The 12,483-nt window shown below is 35.5% G+C and overlaps 1 protein-coding gene across 2 annotated transcripts in view; it reads left to right on the top strand.

The window, feature by feature from the left end:
* LOC113093832 (dihydropyrimidine dehydrogenase [NADP(+)]-like) overlaps window positions 1-12,483 on the top strand; it is a 149,836-nt gene that overhangs the window by 136,513 nt on the left and 840 nt on the right. For both annotated transcript variants that reach the window (XM_026259409.1, XM_026259410.1), the window contains 3 exons: window positions 597-776; window positions 10,320-10,466; window positions 10,585-10,725. In XM_026259409.1, the coding sequence (XP_026115194.1) occupies window positions 597-776; window positions 10,320-10,466; window positions 10,585-10,725 (468 nt within the window). The remainder of the gene's footprint in view (window positions 1-596; window positions 777-10,319; window positions 10,467-10,584; window positions 10,726-12,483) is intronic.

Here is a 12,483-nt window from a genome sequence, read left to right as displayed (position 1 = left end):
AAAGTGGCCAGTACATGAAACACTGTGGCGGTACAAAGCTGATCTGCAGAAATATTTATTTTTATTTTATTCTATTTATTTTTTATTTTATTTTAATTATTAGTAGGAATTTTGTTTTATTTATTTGTCTTGTTTTTAGTTTTTACCAAGTTTTTATTTCATTTAATTTTTTACTTTTTATTTTTTGTAGTTGAATTTATTTTATTTTAAAAATGTTTTGTTTTTTTGTTTTTTGTAAATGAATTTATTTATTTATGTTTACAGTCACATGTAAATTCTCTGGACAACCATTTCAGTGATATATGTCGGTTGTAGGAATATTTTATACGTGGTATTTAAAAAAAAATGCTTACAGCAGCTTTAAGATGGTGTCATTCTGTCATGATGTTGCAAGTATGTGGAGGTGTAATGTGCGTTTTTCTTTTAGACATTTTGCCTTTTTATTCATAGAATAGAGAGGACAGGAATGTTATAGGACATGGAATTGGGAAATGTTGCAAGTCGGATTTAAACTTGCATTGTCCATACGTGCACGAATCACTAGACCACAGCTCTAACTCACACTGTTATTAAAGAAACTTGTGTTTTTCACACAGGTGTGTAGTGCAGTACAAAACCAGGACTTCACCGTGATCGAAGACTACTGCACTGGTCTGAAAGCCCTGCTCTACCTCAAAAGCATTGAGGAGCTCCAGAACTGGGACGGCCAGTCGCCTCCTACGGCCCGCCATCAGAAAGGAAAGCCTGTGGCCACACTGGAGGAAGTCAAAGGAAGGGTAAGAGACTTCCCAGCTGATTTAAAACACCCTTTTACTAATAATTACCCCTCCCCGACTTTCCTCTCACGTTGTTTTCCTTATTACAGTCCTCCGACATGTCATTAAGGAGCTAAACGCATTTCCCATAATTCTTCAGTTTTAGGAACAAGTGCTCATTAACGCACCATTAGCGTTAAACCCGTGTACTTGCATCCATCCATTTACTTGTTGTTAGTTTGTAAAAATCCACATAATAACAGTGCTGTCCAATACGCAAAGTGGCCACTTGCACTTCTGCAATCTCAAAGGTGAAAGAACATTATAGGGCAGCTCTTAGTCGGTATCCTCCTGTTTTACTTTCTTCTGGTAAAAGGAAGCACTTGGTGCAAAATGAGCACTAAGGTTAAAGTACGCCATGCCGATCTAATTCTACCACGGTTGAATCAAGCTTTGACTTAGAGGAGAAAATAATTGGTTTATTGTATATCGTATATAACTCTTATTCCTTCTTTTTCCTGGCATATGCCATTTACATAACAGCAAGCAAAATAAATATAGAAACACAAAATGAGATTCGACAAAGGCAGTTGTTCACGCATTTAATGGTTTGTACTTCACGTGTACATGCAGCCATCGGTAATCTCGCTCATTATTTGTGCACAAGGAATATTCGGCGGCATGTAAATGAGCAAAACTTCAGTAAACTCCTTTCAAAGTGGCGAATTAAAGGCCTTTATCAGATCACGGCCTTTCTGCTAATACACCAGCCGAGGGAAAAGCTTTGAAGCCCGCCTAGTGTTTTCTAACGCGCTAGCTGCGACTTCTCAGCTTCTGACTGCAAGGCGGCTCAGCGCAATAGTTTAGATGCTAATGCAAAATGAGCATTGGGGAATGAAGCAATAAATCGAAAGAGAAGCAGGCAGTGATAAGTGTAAGTCATTTTCATGTCGGCAGGACATTAGTGCTGGAATTGGTGCAACGATAACATTGGTGTTGGGAAAGCTGAAGGAAGATGTGGAGTGTTGTGTAGAAACATCACTACGGTCCACGTGTCCCCCGGCAGTGTTCAGCATTCCTGCTCCAAAGAAGGAAAAGTCACTGAGCGCACGGGTCACAGTGATGTCCGGTTGACAGGAGGTCTTTTGTAAACTGAGAGAGGGGAAGAAAAATCAATGAACATTAGACCATGTAAGCATTGTACTTCACATCTGCTATTGTACTGCTATTGCTACTTCTCTGTCAGATGGATATATAAGACAAAATAGATTGGCATTTCTTAAGGAAAAATACCAGTTCTTGCAAGGAGATGTGTGATAAAAATGCATTCTGCAATTATGCATATCAATCTTGAGGTCCAAGTCAAAGAAGATTTGTTTTATTTAGACCAAGACATTTTTTTGATCTTCAGTCAAATAGGGTGTATTATCCTAAATTTATTTTTCAAAATATTGTTAATATGCGCTAGATTAATCAAAGTACACAATGAGGATTGGTAAAGAAAAATGTACGAGGATTGCGAAATGAGCCATGAGCCAAGAGGAGGCTCAACAAAGGACACTTTGCTTCCTTTCTTCCTGTAAACAAAACTTGGTTCTCGCGAGATCATATTCATATTCTCACCGAAGTTTACTCTAAACATACTAGTTAGCAGAGGCTAGAGATTGCGGATTATGAAGTTTTAAATATGTATATTATTCTTACAAAAACGCATCGATTCACTTCAGGAGGCCTTTTTTTATGTAAAAACTCAGCTTTGAATCACACAAATAAATTACAAAAAAAAATAAATAAATGTGAAAATAGAAAATAAATTACAGTATTACTGTTTTTACTGACAAATAAATACAGCCTTGGAGAGATTTTAAAGTTAATTTATTGATTAAAAATGTAAAAAAATAAATAAAAAATGGTAGAAATTATCTTAAAAATAATTTTAAAACATTAGGCACAAAAATTTCTTTTTTTCTTTTTGTTGGATTCACCCATTAAACCCTTTTCAAACCGATGTTCTTATTAAAAAAAGTATTTTCTGAATGTTATTCATTATACTGTATCATCATTCTAGTTTTAAAGGATAGATTACAGTTTTAAATAATGTTTAATTATTGTGTATATTTCTACATTTTCTTAATTATAATTGTTGAAATTTTTAAATCACTGTAATTTATTATTATTTTTTGCATATTTTAGTCTATTTAAAATTTTTAATAGGTAATCAAATCTATTCCCAATAGTGTTGTCATTATCATCACATGAGACATTTTAGAGAACATGTATTTATTTGATTGTATTTTGTTTTGTTTCTGTTAGTTTTCCAGAAGAGCTCACATTCATAGGTCCAAAGAGAATTGAACTCTTCATTAACATTTACCAGGTCCGAGGCGTTTCTCAAAAAAAAAAAAAAAAAAAGTGAGAAAAATCATTACCATCCCAAGTAGTGTATCTGGACCATTTCAGTCCCTGTATTCAAGATGTGTATGATTTGAAAAACATCTGATTTAAAACACAATCTTTTAACAGGATGGAAACATTGTATAAGCAGTGGCTCCGTGACACAAACACACATGCTCCATCTGTTCGACTTTCTCCCTAACCAGGGCGATGTGTCGGCCCCCGACAGTGTGAGGCAAGACAACCTTGCTGAAGGCTTCATTACCATTATAGTCCTGCCAGGCAACACTGAGCCACACAGGCAGCCAGACTGCTGTTTACAAGTGTTAATACCCCCACGGTCCGGCCAAGCCGAGAGAAAGTGCATCAGATGACCAGCAGACACACAAACAGCCAACAGTTTCAGTGTTGCACTTCCTAAGCGCAGCGTTTTCGAAATGGCAGCGAAAAACCAACCGCACATCCCCTGAGAGGACGAGGCTCGCTGCCTCGGCAAGAAGAAAAAAATAAACTTGTCTTTCGCTGAACGCTCCCTTAGGCTCTGCTTTATCAACCACAGTGACTTCAGAGCTCTCGTCTTCTTTCCTTCTTGTTGTGCAGTGATCAAACTGCCTTTTTTTATTCTTTGTGGCTAAGAAATGTTCTCGTACCCCTCGCTGTCCTCCATCACCCTCTCTTATCGCTTCTGTCTTCAGTTTGGCACTGTTTTTCCGTGGTCTCCCTCCCTCTTTTGCTCTCTGTCTCTCAAGCTTTATATAAAGCGTGTCTGGGCTGGTGCTCGCTGTTCTCAGATTCATCCAGCTTGCCACAGGTGAGCTGTCAGTCAGCGCAGGGGTTGTCTAAGAGCGGGCTGACAGGTAATATCAGTCTGGAGTCCTTCACTGGAAATATTACATTGTCCCAACACAGGCTCTGCATTTCAATTTCCTGCCCATGTTTTCTATTGCCGTGCAAAATTAATAAAAAAATAACTTGAAATTCAATAGAGGTACTTCAAAAGACATGCAAGATTTTTTATCACAGCGTTTGCAAGGCAAGTAGTTCATTGAAATACCTCGCACTACTTTTTATTATTATTCTTACACTTTTTCAATCTGACCAGTTAAGACACAGACTCAATTTATGTATGGCCTTAAGTTGCTTTTTGCTTTTTTAAAATAAAATAAATTAGTTCTGACTGGACGAATCATCTATAAAGTCATAAACCACACAGTCTGTATTAATGTGGCAAGTTTGTGCATTACAAACTATATTACTTGGCGGAAGAGTTTTTTAAAACGTATTATTTTATATATTTGTATAACTATTATTTAGCATTTATAATGTATTAATACTAAAAAATAAATGTAACAGTTTTTTGAACAATGTTGTCTTACAGGTCCTTCTCAAAAAATTTGCATATTGTGATAAAGTTCATTATTTTCCATAATGTAATGAAAAAAATTTAACTTTCACATATTTTAGATTTATTGCACACCAACTGAAATATTTCAGGTCTTTTATTGTTTTAATAATGATGATTTTGGCATACAGCTCATGAAAACCTCAAATTCCTGTTTGAAACCTGTTTGAACATGTTCATTGAACATTCATTTTCGCCATTCTGTTCGATGATGTCAGTGGATCAACCACCCCCCCATAAAAAAAACCCCATCCCATTTTGTAATCTAGCTGCTCAATAGCAATCATGTTTACTTTAGGGGACAAATGGGGTCATTTGGGCATAAAGCTGTGAACGGGCCAGAGGAGAACAGTTTAGAGCACTGCTTTAGTGCACATTAAATATGAAGCGACTCAGCCAGCTTCTGTCCTGCTTGCCTGGCCCGAGTGAAGACGTACTGTTATTACCAAGCGACATGTCCGACTGCTCAGTGGGGTCTTTCATTAGTCCTCGCTCATATCTGACCCACGAGACAATGGCCAATCACAATGCATAACATGCTGCTAGCGTCGTTCAGGGAGGTTCCAATGCCGCAAAGGCTTAAAACAAGTTACAGTTGAATAAATATTGGGTCATTATATATAGTACACAGTTTTAAGTGCATTAAATAGTTGCTCTGAGTTATGGTTCAGAATTATGAGACCATGAGTTAGAACTTGCCTTTCATTAAACCAGACACAGCTCCATGACTTTTAAATAGCAGGCCACAAAATTATTACACGGCAAATAAGCAAGTATGATGCACGGCATGCTGGGAGTGCGGAGTTGAAAGCTTTGCTTTAATGAGCTTAAGAGTATGTCTTGGGGCCGGGGTCTTAACTTTGGCTGTCTCCCAGGGCATCCCCTCTCCGTCTGTGGTTTATGCCGGTTCACCCCAAAGCCTCTCGCAGTGTCATGAAGAAACAAGATGAAGGAAAAACATTGGGGTTGTAAAAGACTTTGTGTGTCGTCCTGGGTTCAAATTAACGAGGGCTGAATGCTCTTGAGATAAATTTAGGGTTTCATATTTAATTATAGCCTTCTGCAGTGGTTGAGTGCGGATAAATCACATGATTATTGTGCTTCGGGGTTGTTTATAGCATTCTTTATGGTTTTTATTTTTGACTCATCATGAGTTGATATCTTTTCCTAATGGCAATGTGCAGTTGAAAGAGAAGTAAGACTATAGTTGGATCAGTGTTCGGCTGGGAAACGACTGCTTTGAACCAGCGTCGCTCTTTCATGTAGGTAGCTTTGTCACTGCCTGTCTTTGAGTTTTTCACCTTCAGACTTGTTGCTTGACACCCGCTCTCTGTGCATGAATAAATCAGATGAGCGAAAGATTAACATCTTTTGATCAGCCATCGCACTGACATCGACTCCGACACTAAATGAATGTTTTATTTTGTATATGAGACGAAAAACGATATTCAGATGCACGATCTTTGCCGTCTCTTGCCAAGAAATGTCATCTTGTGGCTTCGCATGAACTGTAATGTGGAATGCCTTTAGATCTGATTGTAGTTTGATCTGGAATGTGGTTGTGTGATGCATGTTTCCCAGGTTCGGCATCAAGCGCTACAGGGATAGTTCGTGTAAAAATGAACTTTCTGTCATCAGTTATTCACCATCATGTCACATGACTGGTTTTCTTCTTTAGAAGCAGAAAACAAAGAAAAACTGTGCTTTGAAAAATGTTTGAAAAACTCTTTTTATCCGACCAATGAAAGTCCAGAAATACTGAAAATACTGGGACTTTTTATTAACATGCATTTCACGAAATAAAAAAAGTCCCACGTTTGGAGCGATATAAAGATGAGTAGACATTTTATTTTTATTTCTGCGGGAACTCTTAAGTGGTTGAAAGGCTGTTTAAACTGGAGAAGAATTAAGGTTATTTATTTATTTTATTTATTTATTTTTCTAAAATAGCAGTTATAAATGTGATGTATATTGATCTACAATTACACTAAAATTCAAAAGTTTGGGGTCAGTAAGAATTGTATTATTTTTAATAAAAAATAATAATAGTAAAATATAAAAAGAAATTATATTTACTGTATGACTTTCAGTGAAACATTTATACTGACTACAGATGTTTTAATGAATTTTTAAGTATGAATTTTTTAATTTGACTCTTCCCGGGCTGGAAATCACAATTTAAATGTCATTTTTTATATTTAATTGTATACCCTGAAAATAATAAATGTATTCCGCAAAGATCCATTAAATTACGGTAGACACATTTTACACAAAACGTTTTATATGTCAAATAAATGATGTTCTTTTGAACTTTTCATTCTTCAGAGAATAACTGTTTCTATAGAAATATTAAGCAGCACAACGGTTTTCAAAATTCCTAGTAATAAGAAACGATTTGTGTACTGCAAATAAACATATTACAGTGATTTCTGAATGATCATGTGACACTGATAACTGCAATGATACTGAAAAAATCTGCTTTACCGTCACAGGACTAAATAACATTTTAAAATATAAAGCAGCTTTTTTAAATTGTAATGATATTTCACAATATAACTGTTTTTACTGTATTTTTGATCGAAAAAATGCAACTTTGGTGAGCATAAGAGACTAAATCTAAATCTTCAAAACTCCAAATGTTAAAACGGTAACGGTAGTGTTGGTGTGTGTTAGATGTTAGATGAGTTTGAGTACTCAGGTCGGTGTATGTTCGGGGCGGCAGCATGTGGAATCATTTCAGTCCTAACTGTCTTGAATACGGTAATCTGGGGAAATCACAGCAAACAGGTATTTCTCCACTTAAGCACACGACAGGGATGCGGCCCCCCTTTCCCCTGCACCATACGGAGCCACCGGCCCTCCTCACACACTCTGTGCCAGCTGCATGTGACAGTAATGCAGGCAGATTGTGTTCATTTGCAAGGCAGTGTGGGAAACTTAAATAACCGGGAGGGTTGTCTGTCATGTGCGTGGATTCTTTGAACTATTATGCTGGATTGGAGCTCAGGAGGGGCCTAAAATGCCCATGTCAGTTTTTAAGCAAAATCCATATTTCTCTATTATAACTCAAAACTATGATTACTCCGTTAGTTTGGCTTTTTTCTTTTTGATGTAAATCATTTTACATGTAATATATTCAACTCTGGTGCTTAGTGTATATGATGTCTATCCAATATATGCAGATTATGTAACTCTACATTCATATGCTGTCTCTCTTATGGAAAGTCCTGCTAAAACCACCTCAGTTGCTGGTTTTATTGCTGGTCCAAGCTGGTCCTTTATAGCTATTAACTGGTCCAAGGTGGGCAAGATGATGGATTTGGTTTATATGTTACATCATCATCTTGATTATTACAGGGTTTCCACAGTCATTGAAAACATGCAAATGTTTGGAAATATGTCACTTCCAAAAAAAAAAAAAAAAAATTCACTAAAACATCTATAAGTGTTTTACTGAAAATCAATCAGCTGTGTATGTGTGTGTGTGTGTGTGTGTGTGTGTGTGTGTTTTTCTTTCTTTCTTTTTTTTTTTTTTTGTGAGGGTGGTCTGTATAAAAATCCTAAATGAGTTTTGGTCAATTTTGTAAAAAAAAAAATAATAATAATAATAATAATAAATACATAAAATAATAAAAAATAAATAAATAAAACTTTTTTCTCTGTTAAGAATTATGATAAAATTACATATTTATTTTATTTTATTATGTTTCAAATTTTAGGCTTGTCTGAGACTAATCAGTTATTGGGAGCCATTTAGTTTTATCTCCAGTAAAATGTAAAGATTTGCATAATAAAAATGATACCTGGCACATGTAATGTTTCAACATTTACAGTATTAAATATTCCAATATTTAATCAAAAGATTTCTTCATATTCATTCATAGAGGCTGGACTGGCCCTGAATATCTACTGATAAAGAATCACCAAAAAGTGTAGAAATCTTCAGGGTAAAGCTAGCAGACCAGTATAGACCAGGAAAAAATCAACTACCATGTTCCATAAAGCTGCCAAGACCTGGTTTTTCTAGCATGGTGAGAATAGGTTTGGAGAATCAAATAAGTGAAGTCCACGAGACGCTCACTGAGAGAGTGTGAAGTGGCCGAGATCATGTTTTCTGTCGACACACTCCGGCTGAATCCATCAACAGGAGAATCTTCCACCCACAATTCCGAGCGAGCCGGCAATCCCTGTTCATCGCCACGGTAATGTCTTAAGCCTGAATGGCAAATGAATATTTTTGCAAATATATTGCATGATTTTACAGTACAGGGCCTTCAAAGGATACAAAAGTGGTAAACCAAGGACAATAATCTCTCAGAAATCACTCTGCGTGACCTACATCAGTTTTCATTTTACTTTTTATGCACAAGCGATTTCAACAACGTGCGCAGCTGCTTCGGGGACCGCCAAGGTAATATTGATTGTGCGTGCTTGCCAATACGTTTTCTTTCTTTTAACATTAAAACATCGCCTCGTGCAAAGCGCCACAGTCCTGAAGTCTCACCTCCTTGTGGAATGAAGCGGTTTAAGACCGAAGCAGATTAGACTCTAAAGAGTAGCCACTCCTCAGAAGGGAGCAGTGTGTCTTTAAAGCCTTTGTTTTGCTCTCTTGTGAGTGTGTTTATTTCTCTGATGGTCTAATGAGGGATGCAGCGCTCATGCTTTGGCACACATGGCATCTGAAGCCCAGTGAATCTGTAATCACTAGTAAGCATAAATACCCGTCTCCTTGGTGAGGGCATCTTAAAGGAGCACACATGACTCTGCATGAAAGGAAGAGCGTGCTTTAGAATTCAACATAATTAAGTATGACAGGAAATATTACTGGATAGCGCAAAGAAAATGCAACCAAATCAACAAAGATATCAGGCATCTGTTTTTGGAGCGCATATAGCATAACAAATATCCAGAGAAGAACGAGGGCCACAAAGTCTTCCACTATTTTATTTTTTTTTACTACTTAACACGATTCCTTCACTGAATTGCTAGAACCAGTGTTGTTTTAGTACTATTTATATAGTAGAATATATAATATTATTATTTATATTATATGCTATTATAACATTTGTTGTATTATTTAATATGATTATAATAATTATAGTTATTTAGTATTATTATAATTGATAGCTATATTTATTTCTTTATTTGTAATAATTGGAATAAATTATGTTATGTTTAAGGTAGATGCCATGCCAAGATGTACAAGTTTTTCATCAAATATATATATATATATATATCATCATTTTTTACCATTTTAGTTTAAAACTTACTTATTATTGTTTATAGTATTTAGTAATGTATTATTATTATTATTATTTATAATATTATATTTAATATTACTATAGTTCAGCTTAATTTTAGTTTTTTTTTTTTTTTTGTAGATTTTTCAGCTAATATTTATTTTTATGGACTAGCTCTCTTTCATCTATCGAGTTTTAGTTTTGTTTTTAATTAACAATAGCAATGCTTATTATTATAGTTATACTATAAACTATAAGTATACTATTATAGTATTTATTAATATTTTCTTCTTCGTCTACTAGTAGTTATTATTATTATTATAGTATACTATATTATTTATTACAATTTCTATTTTTTTTTCTAATGTTTTTCATCTAATATTTATATTTTAGTTTTCAATATTTTACTCCAGCATAATTTCAATTACCATGTAAAAAAAAAAAAAAAAATGATTTTAGTTAACAATAACAATAGTGGCTGAAGCATTAGTGTGTGCAGTTCATTGTTTCTTTCTTGTTCCCCAATAGAGTCTGCCCAGTTTTGGACCATACCTGCAGGAAAAGAAGGAAGCGATTGCAAACCACAAAAAGAAACTGAGAGACTCCGCTGACAACACTGTTTCCACCAAAGCAATGAGAGTTTACACTCCCAAGGGACCTGTGCCAAGAGTTAAAGTGGGCTTTCTTGTATTATACACTTGCTTACGTATCGTTAAAGCGTTAAAACTATTTTTCTCCAGAAGGCTTTTACCTTTGGTCTGAAGTTCCAATATGTTTGTGTTTTTATGTTCAGGATGTGATCGCCAAAGCTCTGAAACACATCGGTGCCTATCAAGAGCTCAACGTTGAGGAGCAAGTGCAAGCTCTGATCGATCCGGAGATGTGCGTTAACTGTGGGAAGTGCTACATGACCTGTAACGACGCTGGATACCAGGTGCGTCCCTACCTCCATCCGTCCGCCCACCCGCACAGAGAGACGCGTACACACGGCCTGTTTGTTCCCACACACTCTGGCTGTTCAATTACAGCTCCTGGCCTCTCCAGAGCTCAAAGACTTCAGCTAGTAGCTTTATAAACTGAGAAAGAACCATTTCCAGCTCTCAACAACCAGCAGTTTTCAGCTTTAGCTAAAAAAGTAAGGTTTACATTAGTAAAAACAACGAAGTATTCTGTATTTCTTCATATAGTGAAGTCAATACTAAAAATGCTATAACAAAAACTAAATTAAAACCAATATAGCGATATTTAAAGTTCTACTCTGACATACATGTGCATAAAAAGTGCCTAAATAAATCAAGTGCTGCTATAGTACCTCTTACTGGCAGGCTAAAGATGTCTCATTAGCACACCTGATTTTCCATTTAGAAACGATTGAATATTAGCACTGAAAACTGTGATGTCCCCTTGTGCTTCAGCCTGCAGAAGAACGCCAAGTGGGATGGCTCTGACAGTTTTATTAAAGTATTCATCTCACCCTCTCCTGTTAAATAAATGTCCCTTGCAATTTATCATAAGGGTATTGATGAAGTAGAGTGCAGGTTTTATCAAAGCAGTAATTGTTCACAGTGACGCTCATTGTCTGTGAGTGGATCTCTAAGAGGAATTACACATTATTAATGCTTTCTAATATAGAGGAGCATTCATCAACATAATGTGTCACAATCAAATAGGTGGCCCATCAAGCAATACAAAACAGAACTCTGTCGCGCTAGCGGCAATCCGGTTATGTTTGAAAAGGTGTCCATACTCGCTTTAACTGCCAGAATAGTGTCTAATCTTCCTGCCATACAAACATAACATTTTACAGATTGTTTTAACAGTTTAATATAACGGTTAGATTGATGGCCGTTCCTTTCTCTTCTCTGTAGTGTATTGTATGCACATAAAAAATGATATGTTGCATAAAGGAAGGGAAGCCTAATTGTAGGCCAATTTAAGAGTTTTCATTTCAATTCACTACACAAATTTCCCTCTCAAATTTTCTTTAACTTTGCAATAACTTTGGGTAAAAATATTATGCTTTACATTTTTATTACAGTATTTTTTTATTTTTTGTATGAATTATTATTTTTATTATTATCCATCTAAACCAGCTTAAAACTTTAGCATTCACTTTTAATAAAACTTTTTAGCTTTTATGCGATCATTTGCTTTACATTTTCATTATTTTAATGTAGTAATTTTTTACTTTATTTCAGTAAAATAATAATTATTATTATTTTATATACAATTTATTATTGTACAATTATATACAATTTATTCATCTTTTTTAAACAATTTAAAATAAAAAATAAACACCCCAAAAATAAACACCCCAAAACGCTGCAAAAGCAGAGCTGTTAAAATCATCAAGGACTCCATCCACCCCAGTAACCATCTTTTCACTTTGCTGCAATCTGGTAAGTGCTTCCGTAACCTTATGGCAAAAACCGAGAGACTCAGGAGGAGTTTCTTCCCCCAGGCCATCAGGCTCCTAAACTCAAAACCAGCCTCTTAACATTTTCATGTCTCCACTTAATCACTTTATCAGTAAGATCTTCATCATTCACTTCCTCACATACACACTGTCAATGTCAACCTGGTTGCACATTTATCTCTTTAAATTGCTGTTTATCTTAATATTTAAGACTACAGTATAATGTGCATATGCACATTGTACATCCCTGTGTATCTTAATATTTATTCTTATATT

This window comes from Carassius auratus, unplaced genomic scaffold, assembly GCF_003368295.1.
Source record: "Carassius auratus strain Wakin unplaced genomic scaffold, ASM336829v1 scaf_tig00215163, whole genome shotgun sequence".
Taxonomy (NCBI): Eukaryota; Metazoa; Chordata; class Actinopteri; order Cypriniformes; family Cyprinidae; genus Carassius; species Carassius auratus.
This window is presented reverse-complemented; position numbering and strand designations above follow the sequence as displayed.